General features: G+C 41.4%; 1 protein-coding gene across 1 annotated transcript in view; it reads right to left on the bottom strand.

Annotated features, from left to right (window-relative positions):
* The window catches only part of LOC117328511, a gene marked incomplete at its 5' end in the record, with an annotated part of 65,510 nt that overhangs the window by 17,332 nt on the left and 27,137 nt on the right, over positions 1-21,041 (bottom strand). Inside the window, 21 exon segments of the mRNA XM_033886051.1 lie at positions 135-316; positions 784-898; positions 1,098-1,354; positions 1,914-2,028; positions 2,475-2,704; positions 3,336-3,447; positions 4,028-4,320; positions 4,456-4,570; positions 5,117-5,328; positions 5,541-5,655; positions 6,202-6,401; positions 6,839-6,953; positions 14,577-14,737; positions 15,139-15,253; positions 15,568-15,803; positions 17,583-17,697; positions 18,435-18,667; positions 19,066-19,180; positions 19,629-19,996; positions 20,181-20,295; positions 20,752-20,945. Of these exon segments, the coding sequence (XP_033741942.1) occupies positions 135-316; positions 784-898; positions 1,098-1,354; positions 1,914-2,028; positions 2,475-2,704; positions 3,336-3,447; positions 4,028-4,320; positions 4,456-4,570; positions 5,117-5,328; positions 5,541-5,655; positions 6,202-6,401; positions 6,839-6,953; positions 14,577-14,737; positions 15,139-15,253; positions 15,568-15,803; positions 17,583-17,697; positions 18,435-18,667; positions 19,066-19,180; positions 19,629-19,996; positions 20,181-20,295; positions 20,752-20,945 (3,713 nt within the window).

Genomic DNA, 21,041 nt, shown 5'->3' with positions numbered 1-21,041 from the left:
GGTTAAAAAATATCAGTGGCAGTTGGTATTTCTATAATTACCCAGATGTTTGGTGCCAGTGGCAGTTGGTATTTATAATTACCCGAATGTTTGGTACTATTTTCATTTTTTTTAATTTTTTTTTAAATAATTACCTGGAGGTTTAGTACCAGTGGCAGTTGGGTACACAGCAGGCACAGTCACCAGGTGGAATGGTGTAGTGGGGGTGGTGGGTGGAGGTGTCTGGTTCATGTCACAGGAAGGCTTCCTACAGCACGTGTCTTGTGGATCAGCAACATATGTACACTGAGCAGGAAGGTTGTAGTAGGCTGGGCATCTATAACATACAACACATAAATTAATTATCAACCTCATACAAAAACATATAATGTTGAAGGTTGTAGTAGGCTGGGCATCTATAACATACAACACATAAATTAATTATCAACCTCATACAAAAACATATAATGTTGAAGGTTGTAGTAGGCTGGGCATCTATAACATACAATACATAAATTAATTATCAACCTCATACAAAAACATATAATGTGGTAAAATTTTAAAACATAATTGAATTAGATTGCACTGTCAGACCTTTTTACATGTATGGAGAGTTTTTGTGTTGGGACCTATAATGTACATGTATTTCACCTGTGTAAATATTCACTAATCAATTCTTTTACCTGAGTGAATTCATTTTGATGACATTTTCACCTGTCCTTTTAAAATGTTCTGACGATCGACATTTTTCACCTGTGTAAATGAGTTTTCAGCACATCTTTCACCTGCCTAAATCACACATACCTGTTGCTGCATCTGTATTGTCCTCTCTCCTCATCATAACAAGTACACTTGTAATCGCAGCCATCATTCCAGCTCTGGCCCTGGTGGTAGACCTGTCCCTTGTATACACATGCCTCTGTAATCACAAGCAGTCAAAACATCATGTTTCTGAAACCGTTTTAACTTTAGAATAACATTTTTATGTTTTTATCAGTAGGATTTCACTCTTAAAATTTTAAAACTGAATGAAAAAAAAAATCCACATCTTTTATCATTGTCATTTATCATTCTCTCAAGTTATGTGACTTTTAAGATTAAATGAGCATTCTACTGACTGTTATTTCCAGTGGTGCCGCCATATTGTGGGTTGAGGTTCCCATTGGAAGGTCTTCCACCAGTAAACGACTGCTGGACAGGTGTGGGAACAACAATTGGCAGAGGAGAGGTGGAGCCTGGTATTGGCACGCCACCAGGAGAAGTGGGACGCGGTGCATGTGTGGGGAAGGTGTTACAATCAGGTACAACGCAACAGGCATCATTAGGGTCAGCAATCAGGTGACAAGTGTTGGGTAGGGAGTCAAATGTTGGACACCTACAGAAACATCACATTGATTGAAGTATAATAGTGTTTCCATGTTAATGTTTTGAAGTGAATAGGGATTTTTAAAATATTCTAACTGCATGTTTACCTGATAAAATTATATCAACAGTTATTACATCACCATAGAAACCATGGTAATAACTCTCCATGTAACCTGTCATTTCACCTCTTCATCACAATACAAATTTCACCAATACATCAAAATGCTGTTTATAATGTTTTAAATAGATTAAAGCATCACAAACCAAACAATTCCCTTGACCTTCTAATAAAATTACTCTGTAACAAACCATGGAGGCTAACACATAGCTAATTTTAATCCATGTAGGGATGGGCTAATTACAATGTAGTCATTTTCACTGAACTGTAACTGTTACAGTGGTTGTACCACCAGGCATAAAATCATCAAAATGACATCTATGAATTATCTCAACACATTTTGATTTTATATTTAATCAAAATTAAATCATCTTTGAATTATCTCAACACATTTTGATTATATATTTAATCAAAATTAAATCATCTTAACTTCACAGTATATAAAGTTTACCTCTGTTTACAACTGTATAGTCCTTGTGAGCTGTCATCACATGTACATGTACGTTTACAACCATCATTCCAGGATTGGCCTTGCTTGTAGTATACTCCATTGTACACACAGAATCCTTAATAAAAACATTTACACTTATCAGGCTTCAATTGTAATAAATTTCAACAAGCTTTTTAGGCTGTATTTATATATATATTATCTAACTGGATTTAAAACTATGTTATGGACAGGACACACATCGTACATGATTTGATGTAATATACTTTCCAAATACCATAAAGATACATAGGGCTATTCCATTAAAATATCTACCTGACCCCAGGACTCCACAATAAATCACTTCTATACATGGTTGGATTGCCTTCCTATTACTTCTATGTAATTTATTAAATAAATTCTTTGGGTGGTACCCCTTAACCAAACCTGGAGTCAACGTTTTACTGGAAAAGCCCATAGCAAATATGACTATCATGGACTGTTTTTGCTCCATCTCCTCCCCCCCACCCCCCCACCATTTTTTTTCCAAAGAATTAAATGAATATCTGAACATGTCAAACATACCACTGGTAGCAGTCTGTGGGGGCCGGCTTCCTCCGATGGGTGGATTGGTATTGGGTTGGATGACGAAGGGGTTGGGTGTAGTAGGATTCGTGAATACTTGGTACTGTGGTGGAACAGTCTGGAGGGGTTTGTTGGTGTTTGTCTGATCACAGTATGGTACTGGGCAGCATGGGTTACGTGGGTCTTTCACCAGCGTACAATATTGTGGCAGATTGGGGTACTCGTTACACCTGTCAAACACAAACGATGCAGTAATATAATCATTTAATGCATAATTTTGTTTTCTCACTGATGGGTTTCTGCGTATTTTCACTCAATTTTCGTCAGTCCTGAAACTATTTTGTAATTTCTGTTTTTCGTTAAAACCAAAAGTAATTCGGAGAGTAAGTAATGAAATGAAAAAAAAAGAGAGCATTTTCTCGGATTTCATTCCCACCCACAAAAAAAGCCTTATTGACACTTTTAAAGCTGGCTTGATCTGACTGATCATGTGACATTCCGTTATGTGTAAGTGAACTAGGTGATAAACAAGCGACAAGTCAATGATATAAGGCGACAGAATTATCAAAGTTAAGTAATTAAATTAGTATCCAATAAATTTAACTTTTCTGAGTGTCATGCCACTTCTCTAGGTGTTCCCCTAATTTCTGAAGCCTTGTTAAATTTTATTAAAAGCAGGATTAGTTGAGTAGAGTGGGTAGCCCCTGATATGCTAAATGTTATGTTGACATGTACATTCTGTTTCCATGTGTTGCCAAACAAGTGTAATAAACAGGTGAACTGTTAATCATGTCTTAGCTGTATATAAATTAGTATTTAATGTATATGATTCTTCTGACTGTCATGAAGTGCTAATCTTACCTTTGAGTACACTTGTATCGTCCAGTCATGTCGTCGAGGCATTCACAGTGGTACTGACAACCATCATCCCACATCTGTCCCTTAGAGTATAGTCTTCCCTTGTACAGACACCCTGAAATAAGTCAGTTGTTTGTAGAATTTTACTTGCAATATGTGTCACATGTAAAACAACAGAACATTGTAAGAAACACATCTACTGTATAGTATAACAGAAACAGCTTTCGAAATGACTTAACTTTTTTAATAGCATTTTTATCATGAATGTGAATAATTTCAACTTAAAATACGTGTATGGCCTACAAATCACCATTATACTGTTTTTAGTGTTAGTATGACACAAAATATATGCACAAATATTCAAAACAGCAAAATGTTGAAAGTTGACCAGGGGGGTGGGTGACCAATTTATATTGCATTACCTGGTGTAAGGGCTGGGGTAGGTCTGGGTGTTTGACCTGGGGGTAAAGTAACTTGATTATATTACCTGGTGTCGGGGCTGGGGTAGGTCTGGGGGTGGAGTAACTTGGTTATATTACCTGGTGTCGGGGCTGGGGTAGGCCCGGGGGTAGAGTGACATGGTTATATTACCTGGTGTCGGGGCTGGGGTAGGTCTGGGGGTGGAGTAACTTGGTTATATTACCTGGTGTCGGGGCTGGGGTAGGTCTGGGGGTGGAGTAACTTGGTTATATTACCTGGTGTCGGGGCTGGGGTAGGTCTGGGGGTTTGACCTGGAGGTAGAGTTACAGGCACCGGGATACCACCAGGTCCAATCATTGTTGGTTGTGGAGTAGGTTGAGGTGTTGTTTGCTGACCAAATCCTGTGATTCCACCATAGACTGGTGAAGGTTGGTATACAAGCCCTGGGGTGGGGCTAACACCTTGTGGCTGCTGAGGTAGGGGACATTGAGGCACCTGGCAACATTGTGGATCCTTGGGGTCAGCTGTCAGTGTACAACCTGTTGGTAGGTTGTTGTACTTGCTACATCTGCATTAGAAGACAAACATATCTGTTTTGTAAGAAAGCCAGAAATATTAACATCAGGTTGTGCAACAGTTTTCAAATAGGATGGTCTTTAAAATACTGGCAGATTAATTTCTTTTTATGCAATATGAAGCATACCTCTGTTGACACCTGTAGAAGCCCATAGTGGAGTTCTCACAGCGACAGATCAGATCACAGCCATCATACCACTGCTGGCCCTGGCGGTACACCTGGCCGTTGTACACACACATATCTGGCAATACACACAAGAATATAATCCAAGCATTGATATGAAATCCAAGTTTAATCTTGAACAAATAATACTTTTCCCTCAGAAATTCGATAACAAAATTACCCTGGGTTATATATATTGCCCTTGGATATACATGTAGTGTTTCCCTTGGTAACCAAATACTTTACCCTTGGATATCTAATGTGATTTAGTTATCTAAGCTTTACTCTTGAATATCTAATGTGTTTCCCTTGATTACCTAAAGTTTCACTCTTGAATATCTAATGACATTGTGTTGCCCTTGGTTACTTTATGAGTTGCCCTTAGTGATATGAGTAACCTTTGCTATCTAAAATGTTCCCTTTCTCATGTAATACATAGTCCTTTCACCTTTAGTGTGTTACCTTTAGATGACTAAGGTGTGACACTTAGTTACCTTATAATGTCTTCCCCTTAGTTACGTAATGAGTCACCTTTGGTAACCTAATGTGTTACCATAAGTTATCAATTTTTAACTATAAAACCTTTTACAATTGTCATATGATCGACCTGTCATATGTTACTTACTGGTGGGGGTGAAGGATCCTGGTTGGCCTGGGATAGGTTGTGGGTTGTATGGGCTACCAGGAGTAGGACTAGGGTTACTGCCTGGAGCTGGGCTACCACCCGAGACTGGGGGCTGTGTCTGTGGGAGTGGACAGTACGGCACCTGGCAGCACTGGTCCTTAGGATCTTGTACCAGAGTACAGTATGAAGGTACTTGGGGATTTCTCTGACATCTGAAAATAAAACGGTCTGTGATTCAAATCGATATTTGAACAATTGGAGTGTTCATTACCTAGACAGTTTTATAGAACAAAACAAGGTACTGACTGATCAAGGTTTTTGGCAGCACATATTTTGTTATCCCTCATCAAACTTTTACCTTAAATACATCCAACAATTAGGATTTATTCCCTAGGTGTGGACAGCTAAACATAAGTCTGCCTACCTCTCAGTACACTTATATCTGCCTGTGGAGGAGTCAAGACATTCGCACTGGTACAGACAGCCATCATCCCATTTCTCTCCTTGGTGGTAGCTCTTGCCATGGTAAACACATGTATCTGTGAGAGTTCAACAGTTTCATTAGTTTCAATGAAGCTATTTCAAAACAAGGGTTTTCTATAGACAAAATATAAAACAGTGGAGATTGAAGTATTTGTAGATTAGGATGTTGTTGGGATTACTATACTAGGTGTGGACAATATTAACCACCTGGTTGTTGGGGTATACCTATAAGCTACAGATTGTTGTGTTGTTGGGGTATACCTATAAGCTACAGATTGTTGTGTTGTTGGGGTATACCTACTATTTATAGATTGCTGTGTTGTTGGGGTATACCTACTATTTATAGATAGATGTGTTGTTGGGGTATACCTACTATTTATAGATTGATGTGCTGCTGGGTATACATACTATTTATAGTTTATAGATTGCTGTGTTGTTGGGGTAAACCTACTATTTATAGACTGATGTGCTGTTAGGGTATACATACTATTTATAGTTTATAGATTGCTGTGTTGTTGGGGTATACCTACTATTTATAGATTGCTGTGTTGTCAGGATATACACACTATTTATAGATTGTGGTGTATTTTGGGTATACTTACTACGCTGGGTACTGATTGGGTTACCCGGCTGGCTGTTGGTATTTACTGGAGTGCCTCCTGTGAAGGTTCCCTTAGGACCTGTCACCACTTGGTAGGGGTTGGATGGGTTGGGGTTGATACACAGTGGTGCCTGGCAACACTGGTCATTAGGGTCGGTCAGCAATCGACAGCCTTCTTGGAGGGCTGGGTAGGTAGGACACCTGAAGATGAACATACATTTTACTAACATATAGATCCTTTGGAATAGATTACACCCCAGATGACTCAATCATCATACATGTAGATATCAACTCAATGTACACAATATACGTTTTCCTGTTAATTAACCTTTGGAAGTTCATTTTAAATCACTGTATAAATTAAAGTAAATTTGAATTCAAATTTTGAGAAAAATTTGGATGCAAATTTTTAAGATAATTGGAACAATGCGTTCATTGTCCAACTAATGACACCTTACAGCCAAATAGTACCGTATTTGAGAACATCCAAAATTTTATCAAAATTTTTGTGTTGTCAATCAATTGACATCTATCATAACCAAATCAAAGTCAAACTTCATTTCCAGAGTTTCAAAAATAAATTAGATTACAATTTTACATTTAAATGTTTAAATATACAGTGAATGGATAATACAAACCTCTCATCACAGTTCACAATGCCAGTTGTGGCATCCTCACAGATACAGCGTTTCTCACAGCCGACATCCCAGCTCTGGCCCTGACGGTATGGTACTCCATTGTAGATACAGTACTCTGCAATCAGGGCAAAATATGAGGGTTCCAGAGTAAAATGAAACAAGTACTTTATTCTAATAGTATACAGTAAATATTTTAGGTACTAAATTACTGGATTTTATTTTCAAAGGTTATTACTGATTATTGGCTTGTAAGTGTGACATTAATATTAAATATAGCAATGATAATGGTTTAAACATTCAAATTTCATTACATCCAACTGGGATAATTCAGACCCTGCTTCACTTGAAGGAAAAATTTTGTTCTGAGAATACATATTTCGAAATAATGCATGTGCACTACTCTAATATACTTTTTGTTAATTCTACCCTTAATAACTATGGAGTTGTCAGTGTGTGGTGCATATCTCGAGTAGAGTATTTGCTTTAGTTTTGGTGTTGGGCGAGTTTGACGACATATATTTGATAGGTGTACCTACCTGTCTGTGTATTGGGGTTGTGAGTGTATATTTGATAGGTGTACCTACCTGTCTTTGAACTTGGGGTTGTGGGTGTATATTTGACTGGTGTACTTACCTTTCTGTGTATTGGGGTTGTGGGTGTATATTTGATAGGTGTACTTACCTGTCTGTGCATTGGGGTTATGGGTGTATATTTGATAGGTGTACCTACCTGTCTGTGTATTGGGGTTGTGGGTGTATATTTGACTGGTGTACTTACCTGTCTGTGTATTGGGGTTGTGGGTGTATATTTGGTAGGTGTACCTACCTTTCTGTGTATTGGGGTTGTGGGTGTATATTTGATAGGTGTACTTACCTGTCTGTGCATTGGGGTTATGGGTGTATATTTGATAGGTGTACCTACCTGTCTGTGTATTGGGGTTGTGGGTGTATATTTGACTGGTGTACTTACCTGTCTGTGTATTGGGGTTGTGGGTGTATATTTGGTAGGTGTACCTACCTGTCTGTGTACTTGGGGTTGTGGGTGTATATTTGATAGGTGTATTGACCTGTCTGTGTAGTTATTTCAATAATAGCTCACCACCATATAGATAATAGCGTATCGCCTCCGGCAGCCCATAATTTGCATAACAAAAATGAAAATAAATATCCCGTGAGAGGACCCTTAATGCCCGATACGAACGCACCGCGCATGACCCAAAACCTCACTTCCGCTTATGGCAGCCATCATCCCAGAAGGATTTTGACGACAGCTCGTTTTCCCAGGGTTTTTGTTGCATTTAATTAGTTTTTCTTTTGCTTTGCTTTCGTAATTTGTTATTCTCATCTTTGTTGACAAGTTTTTCATTTTCGTTTGAACTGTCAGTCCGTTTGTGTGTCGTATTTCGTCTTTTTTGTCGAGTGGTTACTGCACACGTGGACTGTCTCGCTACGGTACCGCGGTCTAGTAGACCACTTCGGTGTCTATTTTTCTCGCTTTATTTGCTACCGTTTTGCTTTTGTCAACTCAGTTGTTTTATTTCTTTTTCATTTTGTACTTTTCTGTACTTATTTCCAGTGTACGGGACGTTTTTCCGTAATTTTATCGGTGGATTTTTCTTCCGTTTTTTGGCTGGATTTTCTCGTTTGCTGGAAGCTGCCCGCCTAGCAGTATGCGAGGTAAGAGACTTACTTCGGGTCCAAAAACTCGGCCAGGAGACTGCGGTCATGTCATCCTCGATGGGGATGACCATGACACCTGTTCTACCTGCCGAGGCTGCTCCCGGGACAACATGTGTTCCGTCTGTTTGACATGGTCAAACACTTTGTGGGACAGGGTGTTGTCCCATCAGTCTGTCGCCCGTAATAAGGGTGCTAAGTCTGGGGCAGACAGTAAACGTCAACCTAAAGTCCAGTGTGGTGCTGTTGTCAGCCTCCCACCTGGCAGTGAGGCATTTTTACCCCCTGAAGGGGAAGTAATTTTGTCTCACGGTGGTAGGCACTCTTTGGCTACAGAGGAGCCTATTCACACACATATTTCTGAGGCGGTAGGGCCTTTGGGTTCTATCGGTCATCAGAAGGGCACTCACCCGGGAATCTCCTTGGAGGTCGAAGGGAGCGAGTGTCCAGGTACCATCTCCGTTAGCGGAATGGTTACCGAACAGGCCAGTCATGCGACCCGGGCCCCATTGAGGGGTGCCGGCGTACCCACTGACAGTAGGCCGGCTGGTACTGCCAGTTTTTACGGTGGTTCTGGAGAGGCTGCACTAGGAGCTGGGAGTGTCTCTGTTTCACTCCCAGGCGTTGGTTTACCGTATTTTGAGTCTGGTTTGGGTTCCGGGGTTATGCACCCGTCGGTTCCTAGGTCTGCCTTGCCTCTATCTGGTCCTCCTCCAGTTAGAGCTCCTGGCTCAGTGGGGTTTATGGGTGCTCCAGGGCATCCCCCACCTTATCCCTACCCTCATTCTGCACCCGGGTTAGGTGGTAGTTTGCAGTCTCCTGGCAATTTTGGCCATTTTCAGCCATATTGGCCAGGCAGGTCTCCAGTAGGGGGCAATTCATTTCCTGGTCCTGCGGGTGTCGGAATGTTGCCTTCTCCCCAGTATTCTGGCTTCGGCCAACACTGGGGCCCCTCCCAGTCTATGGGATTTCCATACCCTGGGTATGGTCAAACCTTTCCAGGTTACACTGGTCAACCTTGGGTTTCCTCAGCTGTCTATAATCAGTCAGGTGTTGAGTTGGGTCCCCCCCCTTCTCGCTCACGCCTTGTTAAGTCTAAAAGGGTTCACCGTCCCTCGAAGACATTGGCTGAGACTCCCAGGTCATCGCTTCCCAGCAGGGTTAAGCGTAAAGTCAACTTCTCTCATCTTAGTGCTGGCCTTTCTTCTGCTTCTAAGTGTAGGAGAATGGAGGCTCCAGACCAGACTGTGTCTCGGTCAACCTCCAGTTTTGGCCAGTCTCCTCAAACTGATCTTCAGGAGACTGAGGATATGGATTTTGAGGAGTCCGAGACTGAGGATGTTGGTCAGCTGACTTTGCCTGATGATGGGGACACTCTGTCGTTGGATGCTGGGTCTGATTTGGATGCCGAGACTCGCTCATGGCTCCCATCAGTACCTACCGAGGGGTCAGATCATGAGTCTTTTCACTCTGAGGCTGATAACCCCGACTCAGATTTAGGTCTGGCTGCATCTCAGGCAGAGAGGAATCTTGATTCCTTTCGTAGCCTTCGTTTGGAGGTTGCTTCCCTTTTGGGAGTTGAATTTTGTCCCCCTCCCTCTGCTTCTAGCCTCCCAGAAAGGACTTCAACTTTAAGTGCCTTTCTTCCCTCGGAGCCAGAAGCTAAGGCATCAGGTAGGTCTTTGGCTGAAGGGACTATGGTCTCTTCAGCATTGGCCCAAATTGAAAAGGTTCTGCAGGCCAAAGGTTCTTCTAATAGAAAGCAGGATCTTTCTGGTTTGCTTCTGGGGGTTAGCGATATCGAGGGGTTTAGTCCTTCTCGATATTCTGTGCACAATTCCTCAGTTGAACCTACTCCAGCCAAGGTGGATCTTATCTTAGACCATCGCTGGCCTGGGAGATCAAATGATATTGTTCATTTATCTCCTAAGGAGCATAGTCGCATGGAAAGACTGCTTCGTCTTGCCATTCATGTGCTGGCTTATGCAGATTCTTTTTCCTCTGCTTTGTTCGTAGCATCTTCTCATTCTGAGGAGAGCCTACCTAACAAGACTAAGCTTCTGGCTGAACTCAGCAAGGCCATGAACCGGGCCCACATGGATGGAACCGCGCTCATTTTGGCAGTTCTTGCTGATTTTGTTTTGGCCCGCCGTGCAGCAGTTCTGAAGCCCAGACTAGCTGTAGGTGAGCCATTCATTTCCGATCTCATGACTGCTCCCTTGTCTGGCTCAGAAATGTTTGGAGGTATTCTCACCTCTGTCATGGACCGAGTCAACAATGACAAGGCGGCTTCAGCTAGGCTTGAGAAGCTTAGGGCTAAGCCTAAACCTGGCCGGGTGCAGCGTCCAGGTAAGCCTAAGAGGGGTGCTCAGACAACTCAGTCTCAGACTCAGACTCAGCCTCCTGTAGCTTCGGCTGTTCGAGGTGGGCACTCTTCTCGGGGTCGGGGCAGTCAGAGTCACAGAGGGGGAAGGGGTGGAAAGAAGAATCCCAGCAAGAAGGGACAGAGTTCCTGACTCTTTCAGTCCCTCGGTTCCTCATTGTCACTTGTCCTCCCCATTAGACGATCCATGGTCAGGTCTCCAGCTTCCAAAGCCAGATCTGCCCGTCGGGGGTCGTCTATCCTCCTTCCTACCAGAATGGAAGGAGCTCACCAAGGACAAGTGGGCAATTTCGGTGGTTTCCGAGGGTCTAGGTATTCCTCTCTTGAAGGATCCTCCTCTGTCTGTGGACCCTATCTTCTTTCCTCCACCAGGCGATGTAGAGAAGGCTCAAGCCCTCTTAGACGAGGTCAATTCCTTGATAGCCAAGGGTGCTGTGGAGGAGCTTCCAAGGTCACTCTGGACTCCAGGCTTTTACTCCCGGATGTTTCTTGTCAAGAAGAAATCCGGGGCCTGGCGTCCGATTATAGACCTCAGTGCATTCAACAAGCATGTAGTCTCGCCACACTTCAAAATGGAGACACCTCGAAGTATCTTGACTTCGGTAGCTCCAGGTATGTGGGCGACCTCAATCGACCTCAAGGACGCTTATTTCCATATACCGATAAAGAAATCGGTCAGGAAATTCCTGAGATTCACTTCTCAGGGCAGAGTGTTCCAGTTCAAGGCCATGCCCTTCGGTCTGACCACCGCCCCTTTGGTGTTCACCAAGCTACTTCAGGTGGTTGTGGGCTATTTACACAGTCGCGGAGTAGATATCCATATTTATTTCGACGACTCCCTGATGCTGCATATAGACCCAGTATCTCTGCGTTGCAGCACCAGGTCGGTCTTGACAACTCTTCTACGCCTAGGTTTTATCCCTTCACGGGAGAAATCCGAGGTTCTTCCATCCCAGGACTTCATTTTCCTGGGAAACCGTTTCCTTACGGATCGGGGCCTCGTTCTTCCTCCTCAGTCCAAGTTCCAGAAAGCCAAGGAGTTGGTTATTCTGCTCAACAGTCTGGACTATATTCAGGTCAGGTGGTTTCTGAGGCTTCTCGGATTCCTCAATTCCCTTTCGGATGTCGTACCCCTGGGTCGGCTCCATATTCGCCCTCTTCAGATGTTTCTTCTTTCCAAATGGAAACCTGCATCCCTCGAGTGGGATGCTCGGATTCCATTGGAAGCTTCCGTCAAGGCCTCGGCCATGTGGTGGGCTTTGGAGGCCAATGTTTTGAAGGGCGTCTCTCTTCAGAGAGCTTCCCCTACAGTAACTCTGTATACGGACGCATCTATGACGGGTTGGGGTGCCTACCTCAACGGTCAGTGTCGTTCAGGGGTCTGGCAGGGGGCTCAACTCCAGGAACACATCAATGTGCTGGAGATGAGAGCAGTTCTGCTAGCCATTCAGTCCCTACAGCCTCTGCTGCAGGATCAGTCCATTTGTCTGGCTACAGACAATGCTACAGTGGTAGCTTATTTGGAGAATCAGGGGGGTACAAAGTCTCACAAGCTATGTGCCCTCACTATCAGGATTCTTCTTCTTTGTCAGGATATGGGTCTGTCCCTCTCAGTGAGGCATCTTCCAGGGCACCTGAATGTTTTAGCAGACACGCTATCCAGATCACGGAGTCCAGTTATCACAGAATGGACCCTGAACAGGTCTATATTCAGGGCCATCTGCATGGTTTGGGAGACTCCTCTTGTAGATCTGTTTGCCACAGCTCTGAATTTCCAGATTCAGACGTTCGTGTCTCCAGTTCCGGATCCTTTGGCTTGGGAAGTAGATGCTCTATCCCTGAGCTGGGAGGGTCTTCTGGCATATGCCTTCCCTCCATTCAACCTCCTGGGCAGGGTACTTCACAAGGTCAGGAATCACGATTGCTCGGTTCTCCTGATAGCACCTCTGTGGCCCAGACAGCCTTGGTTTCCGGCTCTTCTGGATTTGCTGGTAGATCTCCCCTTGGCCATTCCGGCCAGGTGGAATCTCCTCAGCCAGCCCAAATCCAGACAGTTTCACCCCAATCCGGAACACCTGCACCTTCACGCGTGGAGGCTATCTCGGTCTGTCTCTTGCAGGCAGGCTTTTCTGCAGAAGTTACCGATGGCATCACAAGATCTATTCGATCTTCCTCATCTGCCATCTATGAGTCCAGATGGTCAGTCTTCTGCAGTTGGTGTATCAGCAGGAAGATTGATCCACTCGGTGCCTCTATTCAGTTAATAGCGGAGTTTTTCCTCTACCTTTTTAAGGTTAGGGAACTAGCGCCTAGCACCATTCGAGGCTATCGTTCAGCCTTAGCCAATGTATTTTCTTTTCGGGGTCGTTCAGATGTTGGAACATGTTCCACTCTCTCTAATCTCCTCAGGTCTTTTTCGTTGGAGAAGCCTAAGGTAAGAATCTTGACACCCCAGTGGGACTTGGCTTTAGTTTTGGACTCTCTTACAAGGTCTCCTTATGAGCCTTTGGCTTCTGCTTCTGTTAAGTTCCTTTCTTGGAAGACTGTTTTCCTGATTGCACTTGCCTCAGGTAGGCGGAGAAGTGAAATACATGCTCTTTCTTCTTCTCCGTCATGTCTCAGGTGGTCACGAAACTATTCCCTAGTGACCCTTCTCACTGACCCCTCCTTCTTGGCGAAAAACCAGGTTCCCAATTTTTCACCAGATCCTATTAAGATTCCTGCCTTAAAGGCTGTCTCTGGTCCCAATGATCAGGATCTGCTACTTTGTCCTTGTAGGGCTTTGAAGTTTTATCTTGATAAAACTAAGGGGGGGCGGCAGGGTCCTAGACCTCGTCTGTTCTTGTCCATCAAGGCAAAGCAGTCTGATATATCTTCTCAGACTATTTCCAGGTGGATCTGTGAAACTATTCAGAAAGCCTATGAGGGGTCTACTGCAGAGACTCGTGACAGTGTTCGGGTTAGGGCACATGAAGTCAGGGCTCTATCTGCCTCTTGGGCTTTTCTCAATGGAACCTCATATGATGAGGTCATGGCATCTGCCTTTTGGCGAGGCCGCAACACCTTTGCAGACTTCTATCTGCGGTCACTGTCCTCCCATGCAGATGGGTTATATTCTCTGGGTCCTCTTGTCACTGCTCAGTCAGTAACTTGTCCCCCAGTCAATCCTTAGGGAGGTTCCATTGCGGTTTCTGTTTTTAAAGAGTTTTATTGTAAATATCCCAGACCCTTAAGGGGTTTTTAACTGATGTCTTTGTTGCGGTCTTTTCAAGAGGTCATTGTCCTCGGAGACTCCTCTACGGTAAGACAAATTCGCTATTATCTATATGGTGGTGAGCTATTATTGAAATAAACTTGAGGTTTTTGTAGTAAAACCAATGTTTATGATATAATACTCACCACCATATACTAGAGTTCCCACCCTCCTCCCCTCGTCTCCTCATCCAATTTATTTGGTTGCGGAAGTGAGGTTTTGGGTCATGCGCGGTGCGTTCGTATCGGGCATTAAGGGTCCTCTCACGGGATATTTATTTTCATTTTTGTTATGCAAATTATGGGCTGCCGGAGGCGATACGCTATTATCTATATGGTGGTGAGTATTATATCATAAACATTGGTTTTACTACAAAAACCTCAAGTTAGGGTTGTGGGTGTATATTTGGTAAGTGCACACATTTACCTGCTTGTGGGTTAGTACTTGGGGTTGGGTTGTATCCTGGTGGGAAGGTGGAACCAGGTCCTGGTGTGGGAACAGATCCACAGTCGGGTGTTGGGCAGCATGGATCCTGGGGATTGTACTTCAGTTGACAACTGAGAGGCACGTTCATCAAATTGGTACACCTTTGAATTAACAAAAAAAAAATATACAAAAAACTAGAAAATGTCTGTCAGACATAAATACCTCTGCTGCCACTTGACACCCCACAGTTAGGTGAGGATCGCATCAGCAGTTCCTGAGATTAGCTTTTAACATTGCATCGAGATGGGATTTGACCAACGCGATGGGGTAGGGGCATAAAAATTAACTTAAAAATTGAATGGAATAAAAATCATACTTTACCTAGTGGTAACAAATTTCATTTTAAGTCCAATCATTGATCTTTAACACATATTTCAAAGGTCTTACACCGTAGTCAATTTTTTCCGTAATAAATGTGGTATAAACATGAATAATAGTAAACATGCTCATATGTTCACATTGAAAATAAAATAATTTCTAACAGGTATAACTGTTGACATACCTTTGGACACACTTGTAGCGGCCAATGCTAGCATCGACACATTCACAGGTGTAGTCACATCCATCCTGCCACCTCTGGCCCTGAGAGTATTGTCTGCCCTTGTACACACAAACCTCTGTAACAGAGAAGATCCATTCTCAAAAGAGTCGAAAACAAGATCAGAATTTACTGCATACACGTGATATATATACAGAGTGTAAAACAATATGTAAGCAGGTAATTAAAATTTTAAACTGTATTTGATGTATTACATTAACAATTGTCTTTATTATATTGTGCTTCCATGACATTTAGAGGGGGTTGTTCTGTTGTTCTGTAACTGATGAGGCATTGGTAATTCCGTGATATTGGGAGGCAGCTTCCATTATATAGTAAGGATTATGAGATGTTTGATCTGTAATGTATGGTGAGGGAGATGTCCATACATACGTGGAGGAGGTTGATCTGTGACGGGATTGTTGGTGTATGTCTGGCCTGGGGGTGGGGTCAGGATGACAAGGGGATTTGAAGATGGCGTTGGTGATGGAGTGTTCTGGCCAATGATAACCGGTGGCATCTGTGTGTTGAGTCCTTCGCACTTAGGAATCTTACAACACAATGGATCCTTGGGGCTTGGCACCAGGATACACAATGGACTCAGGTTTTTGGTATCATACTGAGGACATCTGTTAACACAGGAATAGTAAAACTATAGTATAAGGCCACACCAAATTAATCAGTTGTTCTTCGGGAAACTGGTAAAAAAAATTGGGGCGAGCGAGCGAAATTTTTTTTTCTAGCAAAAAATTTCCATTTAGAGATTTCAAGAGGCGAAGCGTTCAAATGATGTGCGAGCGATATTTTTTTCCATTGTTTTTTTTTCATTAAATGTTAGAAATAAACTGAATACCATATTGAACAGATGTTTGTGTCTATTTGTGATCAATTCAAGTACATGTATATCATGAAGTGATTTCATACACAAATAACTAAACACTTGTATGTAAAATCCAACAACAATTTAATACCTGATCTACTTGATCAAATCAAACTTAACACAGTTCTCTCATTTGTATGGAACAAATACCGGTATAATAGAAAATAATGTATAAAACAAAAGAAAATTGGCACAGAAAAAACAAAATCACTATATCATATATAATTATCTGGAACAAAAATAATAATACCATATAAAACAACAGAAAATTGGCAGAAACACAATCATTAAAATGTATATGGCTGGGAATTCAGCATCTATCAAATATAACTGACTTGTATTTAACAGTAAAACTAAGGGCTTTTCCAGTAAAACATCTACCCTACCCCAGGAGTCCAGTTTGTTTTAGGGGTACCACCCAAAGAATTTATTTAATTAATTTTAATACACAGAAGTAATTGGAGCGAAATCTAACCATGGACAGAGGTGAATTGTTTTGGAATCCTGGGGTCATTTAGATATTTTAACGGAATAGCCCTAATACTAAGAGGACAACTGTAAAATGATGAAATTGGAATAAAATAATTCCACATTTTCTGATTATTATTATGGAATACAAATAAAAAAAAATATCACATAGGTACTGACCTTATTTAACAAAAAATATCATTCTTCAAAATAAAATAAGTACTTTGATTGTTACCACATTACAAAAAATTTCCAAGGTGGTAGTTTCCAATTATTGTATATAATGACCCATGTATTGTATATACCATTGATAATAAAATACTGTTTAAACCAAGGTGGTAGTTAATACTGCGGATAAAAAGGTCATAAAACGTTTCATTGTTCTCCGCTTCGATCGCTGAATTTAACATTAGTGCACCCGACCCCCTCTGTACACTTACTATAAAAATACCCATACTATTACAAGAATTTACAGCAGACTATCCTCTACTCCTATACGTATATGAGGTCTTATTCCACCTGATTACATTGGTGGATATCGTTACATGACAGCCTGTCAAAAGTTTCCTGTCGTGTAAACCTCTAATGTTATTGGAGTAACTATCCTCGAGCTAGGCCGGAGCCTTTCCGCCATTTTTTTTTCATCTCTGCATCAGGTATCAACGAAACGCTTGTTTGGGTCGGCGTTTCAAGCGTCGAAATGTGTTGTAATAACCGGAAAAAGAAGTCGGAAAACGGGAAAAAAAATCCGGATTTGACGATTTTTTCGGAGGTGCGGGAAAAAATTATTTTTATTTTTTTCTCGACTTTGATATTTTCAATATTACTGGAAGGTAGCCGAACTTGTAGCTCTACTGCATGTCACAGGACAGCTCATTTAACATAGGTTTAAATGTTTATTTATTGGAGAAAGAAGTAAATTTCACCTATCTTAATTGAAAAAAGAACAGTTGTTTGATTTGACTTGACAAGCATTCTCCACTGTGAAGTAAATTTCACACATCTCTAATTAAAAAAAGAACGGTTGTTTGATTTGCCTTGACAAACATTCTCCACTGACCTGGCCCTACAGGAAACATGTCCAGTTTTGCCATCTTCACAAACACAGATCTGTTGACAACCGTCATAGAAAGTCTGACCCTGGGTATAAAGCTTGCCGTTCATTACACATCCCTCTGTAAAATATGACATTAAAAATTAAAGACATATTCTTCCTCAGCTTAAGTAGAAAGCAGTTGTATCCATCCTCAGCAACTGACACTTGTGTTGGGAATCACTTTAAATTCATGATCAATCATCACCATTTCTTAAACAATGATCGATTATTGATAGATTGTGCATTGAAAAGGAAATATATCTACAAATTAGCATTCATCAAAAAGGGTGAAAATGTTGTAGATATGTTTAAAGGCATTGAGCAATGCTTTAAAATGATTTTTAATTCATTTGGAAGTAAATTTACTGGTGATTTTGTTAATTTATTCCTTTTTCAAGTCTATTGTAAATCTCAATACTAACTGACACATTCTTTAGTACAATAGAAACAGAAATGCGATCTACCTCTATCATCTATACCTTTCCTGATATCAGCTTTTTGAATTTCAGTACATTTTATGTTCTTTAAGTCATTAAATGCGGACACTAAAAGCAAGATATACAGCTTGGCAAACATCTAATTTTTTCTATCATTGTAGGAGTGTAGTAAATAGCTTACCAAGTATATATGGCACACATATTCATATTTTCAATCATAGTGTATCTAGCTCAACATTTATGTGAAAAGAAACAAAAGAAAAGATAGAGTGATATCAGTTTCATAACTCTTCTCAAATTGTATTTTAAAATATTCCCCCAGGACACATTTGAGAAATAATCAACTGAAAACCCATTCCGACTAGTATATATATCTCACCTCTTGGTGCCTGTGTTGGGGAGGGTGTAGGTACACCCCCTGGCATGTTACTTGGTACTGGGTACAGAGTATTGCCGTTGGGCCCTGTGGGTGGTGGGGTTGGGGGCTGAGTGTTGGGTTGTGGGTTGACATAAGGACCATTCGTCTTTGGACAGTATGGGACCTTACAACAGGGCTGCTTGGTGTCTTGTATCATGTAGCAGTATACTGGTAGTTGGGCAAATCGTGGGCATCTGCAATAAAATGAAAAAGATAAAAAGTGCAAAAAAAATCACAAAGTAAGTATATTCAATACTGGTGTTCCTGTTGCCAATATATGTCAGCAATGTATGTACCATAATGATAATATAGTATATTCACCCTCCCCGCCCCACACTGAAATTTAACACCTTATACAATAAATTTACTTCTCTCTACAGATAAACTGTTCACCCTCCCCATTCAACCCTGAAATTCTACATACCAGTATCATACAGAAGCCATACCTCTCTGTACAGATGAATTGTTCACCTTTCCCTTATCACCCTGAATTTACATCGTTCATAAGATTGTGAATTCATATTTCTCTGTACTGGTATATGGCACTCTCCTGATTCCACCCTAAATCTAAAGGATCCAAACGTGAACTTACTTCTCTGTACAAGTGTATCGTCCAGACACTTCTTCAATACACTCACAGTTGTAAGTACAACCATCGTCCCATTTGTCGCCAGTGCTGTACATGTTACCCTTGTATTCACATTTGCCTGAAAGAGAAAATATATCACTTGACGACTATTTCAACACAACACATCTGTTCTAGTCTAGGGACTGTTAACTTTATATTGACATTTAATTCTCAACAGGAAATTGTGGTATTAAGAAAAGGTAATGGTGCCAGTGTTATGCACTGTTAATTAATGCGACATAATTTTCCCTTTCCCGAGATATGATACATCTATAGTAATGATGAATACCAATACCCACACAAAATCTTACATGCCTAAACTATATGTATATATCTTTGTTTTGTATATTAGATATAAACTGCATACAACCTGTTATTTTGATATTGGGATGGTTGTAACGCCAGTAGATTTACTACATTTCACATTTCATTATAGTGATTCTTGTGTCGTTAACTACACAACCTGTCTTAGGGTTCTGGTTGGGATTATGATAGGAAGAGATTCTTGTTGACCTGTCACAACTCACCTGACTTAGGGTTCTGGTTGGGTTGAGGGAAGGGGTTGTTTCCTGTGCTGGGTGTTGGTTTCCCACCAACGATCACTCCTCCAGGAAGAGTAGGTACTGGGTATGGATTTGGGGTGGTGTTTCCCTGTGGGGTAGGTGAAGCAGAGGGATGGTAATAGGGACTGTCTGTGGGGGCAGGTTGGCCTCCAGGAAGAGTTGGAGGGAACTGAGTAGGATTCAAGGAAGGACCAGGGGTTGGGTTGTTTCCTGGAACATATGGAGTTGGTGCAGCAGTCGGGATATTGGTGCATTCTGGGAGTTGACAACAGGGGTCATTGGGATCAGTAACCATGGTGCATCCTGGTGGCAAGTTGGGGAAACTCTTACACCTATTAAACAAAAGAATGCATAAAATTGATGGTCATTTACATTACTAATACTTGTCCACAAAATTCAATTTCATCACAGATCTGAGAACAATTTTCCACACAACACATTAAATGTCTATAAAATTTCTACTAATCCTTGGTAATTGAAATAGATCTATATCAACTTAGGGAAGTATATATTTACCTGTCGAAACATGTATAGATATTTTTGTCAGCTTCATCACATCTGCATTTCTGTTTGCATCCATCATCCCAGGTCTGTCCCTGCATGTATGGCACACCATTGTACAGACAGAATGCTGAAATATTCACAAAAACATGACACAATAGTGTAATGGCCAAACACCTGAAGTCTTTGACAGCACAGACTCTCACAAACACTGCAGACACTGTAAAGGATATTCCAGTTTTCATTTGGAATAATGTCCTAACATGGAGTTAAAACTTATCAAGGAAACTCATCATAAACCATCATTGTCTGTGTTGACTAAATAATTCTTTTGGTTTTTTACTTTTTGTAATATTTTTAAATGATAATAATCATAATAAAAAAAGACATTTCGACAAAAAAAAATTAGACTGTTGAAATATCCAAATTTTAGGCCAGATGTCAATTTTTTAAAGCTTTTCATGCTGTGAGACAGAATTCAAGCTTTTCAAGACAGACACCCAAATGAACCTTGTTTACTGAATATTAATTCATAATTTGAAGGTAATAGTAATAATTTCCCAAACTGAATGGTTGAGCAGTGTACCTGGTGGGGGTGTGTTGTTGGGCCTAGGGGAGGCGCTGGGTCCTGTTCCTGGTGGGTTGTTGGTGTTGGGAGGGAACATCGTGGGTGGTGGAGTAGTGGTCGGCTGATAGTCACACACTGGAGTCATACAACAATAATCCTTAGGATCCCTCTGTAGTCGACACTCACGAGGAAGTTGTGGGAAAACAGAGCACCTGAAACACATACACAATCCAGGTACAGCCATGTCTTAACGCACACATTTGTATCACATGACACAGACAAAACACTTACCTATCAACTTTATTTAT

The sequence above is a fragment of the Pecten maximus genome, chromosome 1, assembly GCF_902652985.1.
Source record: "Pecten maximus chromosome 1, xPecMax1.1, whole genome shotgun sequence".
Classification (NCBI taxonomy): domain Eukaryota; kingdom Metazoa; phylum Mollusca; class Bivalvia; order Pectinida; family Pectinidae; genus Pecten; species Pecten maximus.
Note: the sequence above shows the minus strand (reverse complement) of the source record. Positions and strands in the feature narration are given on the sequence as shown.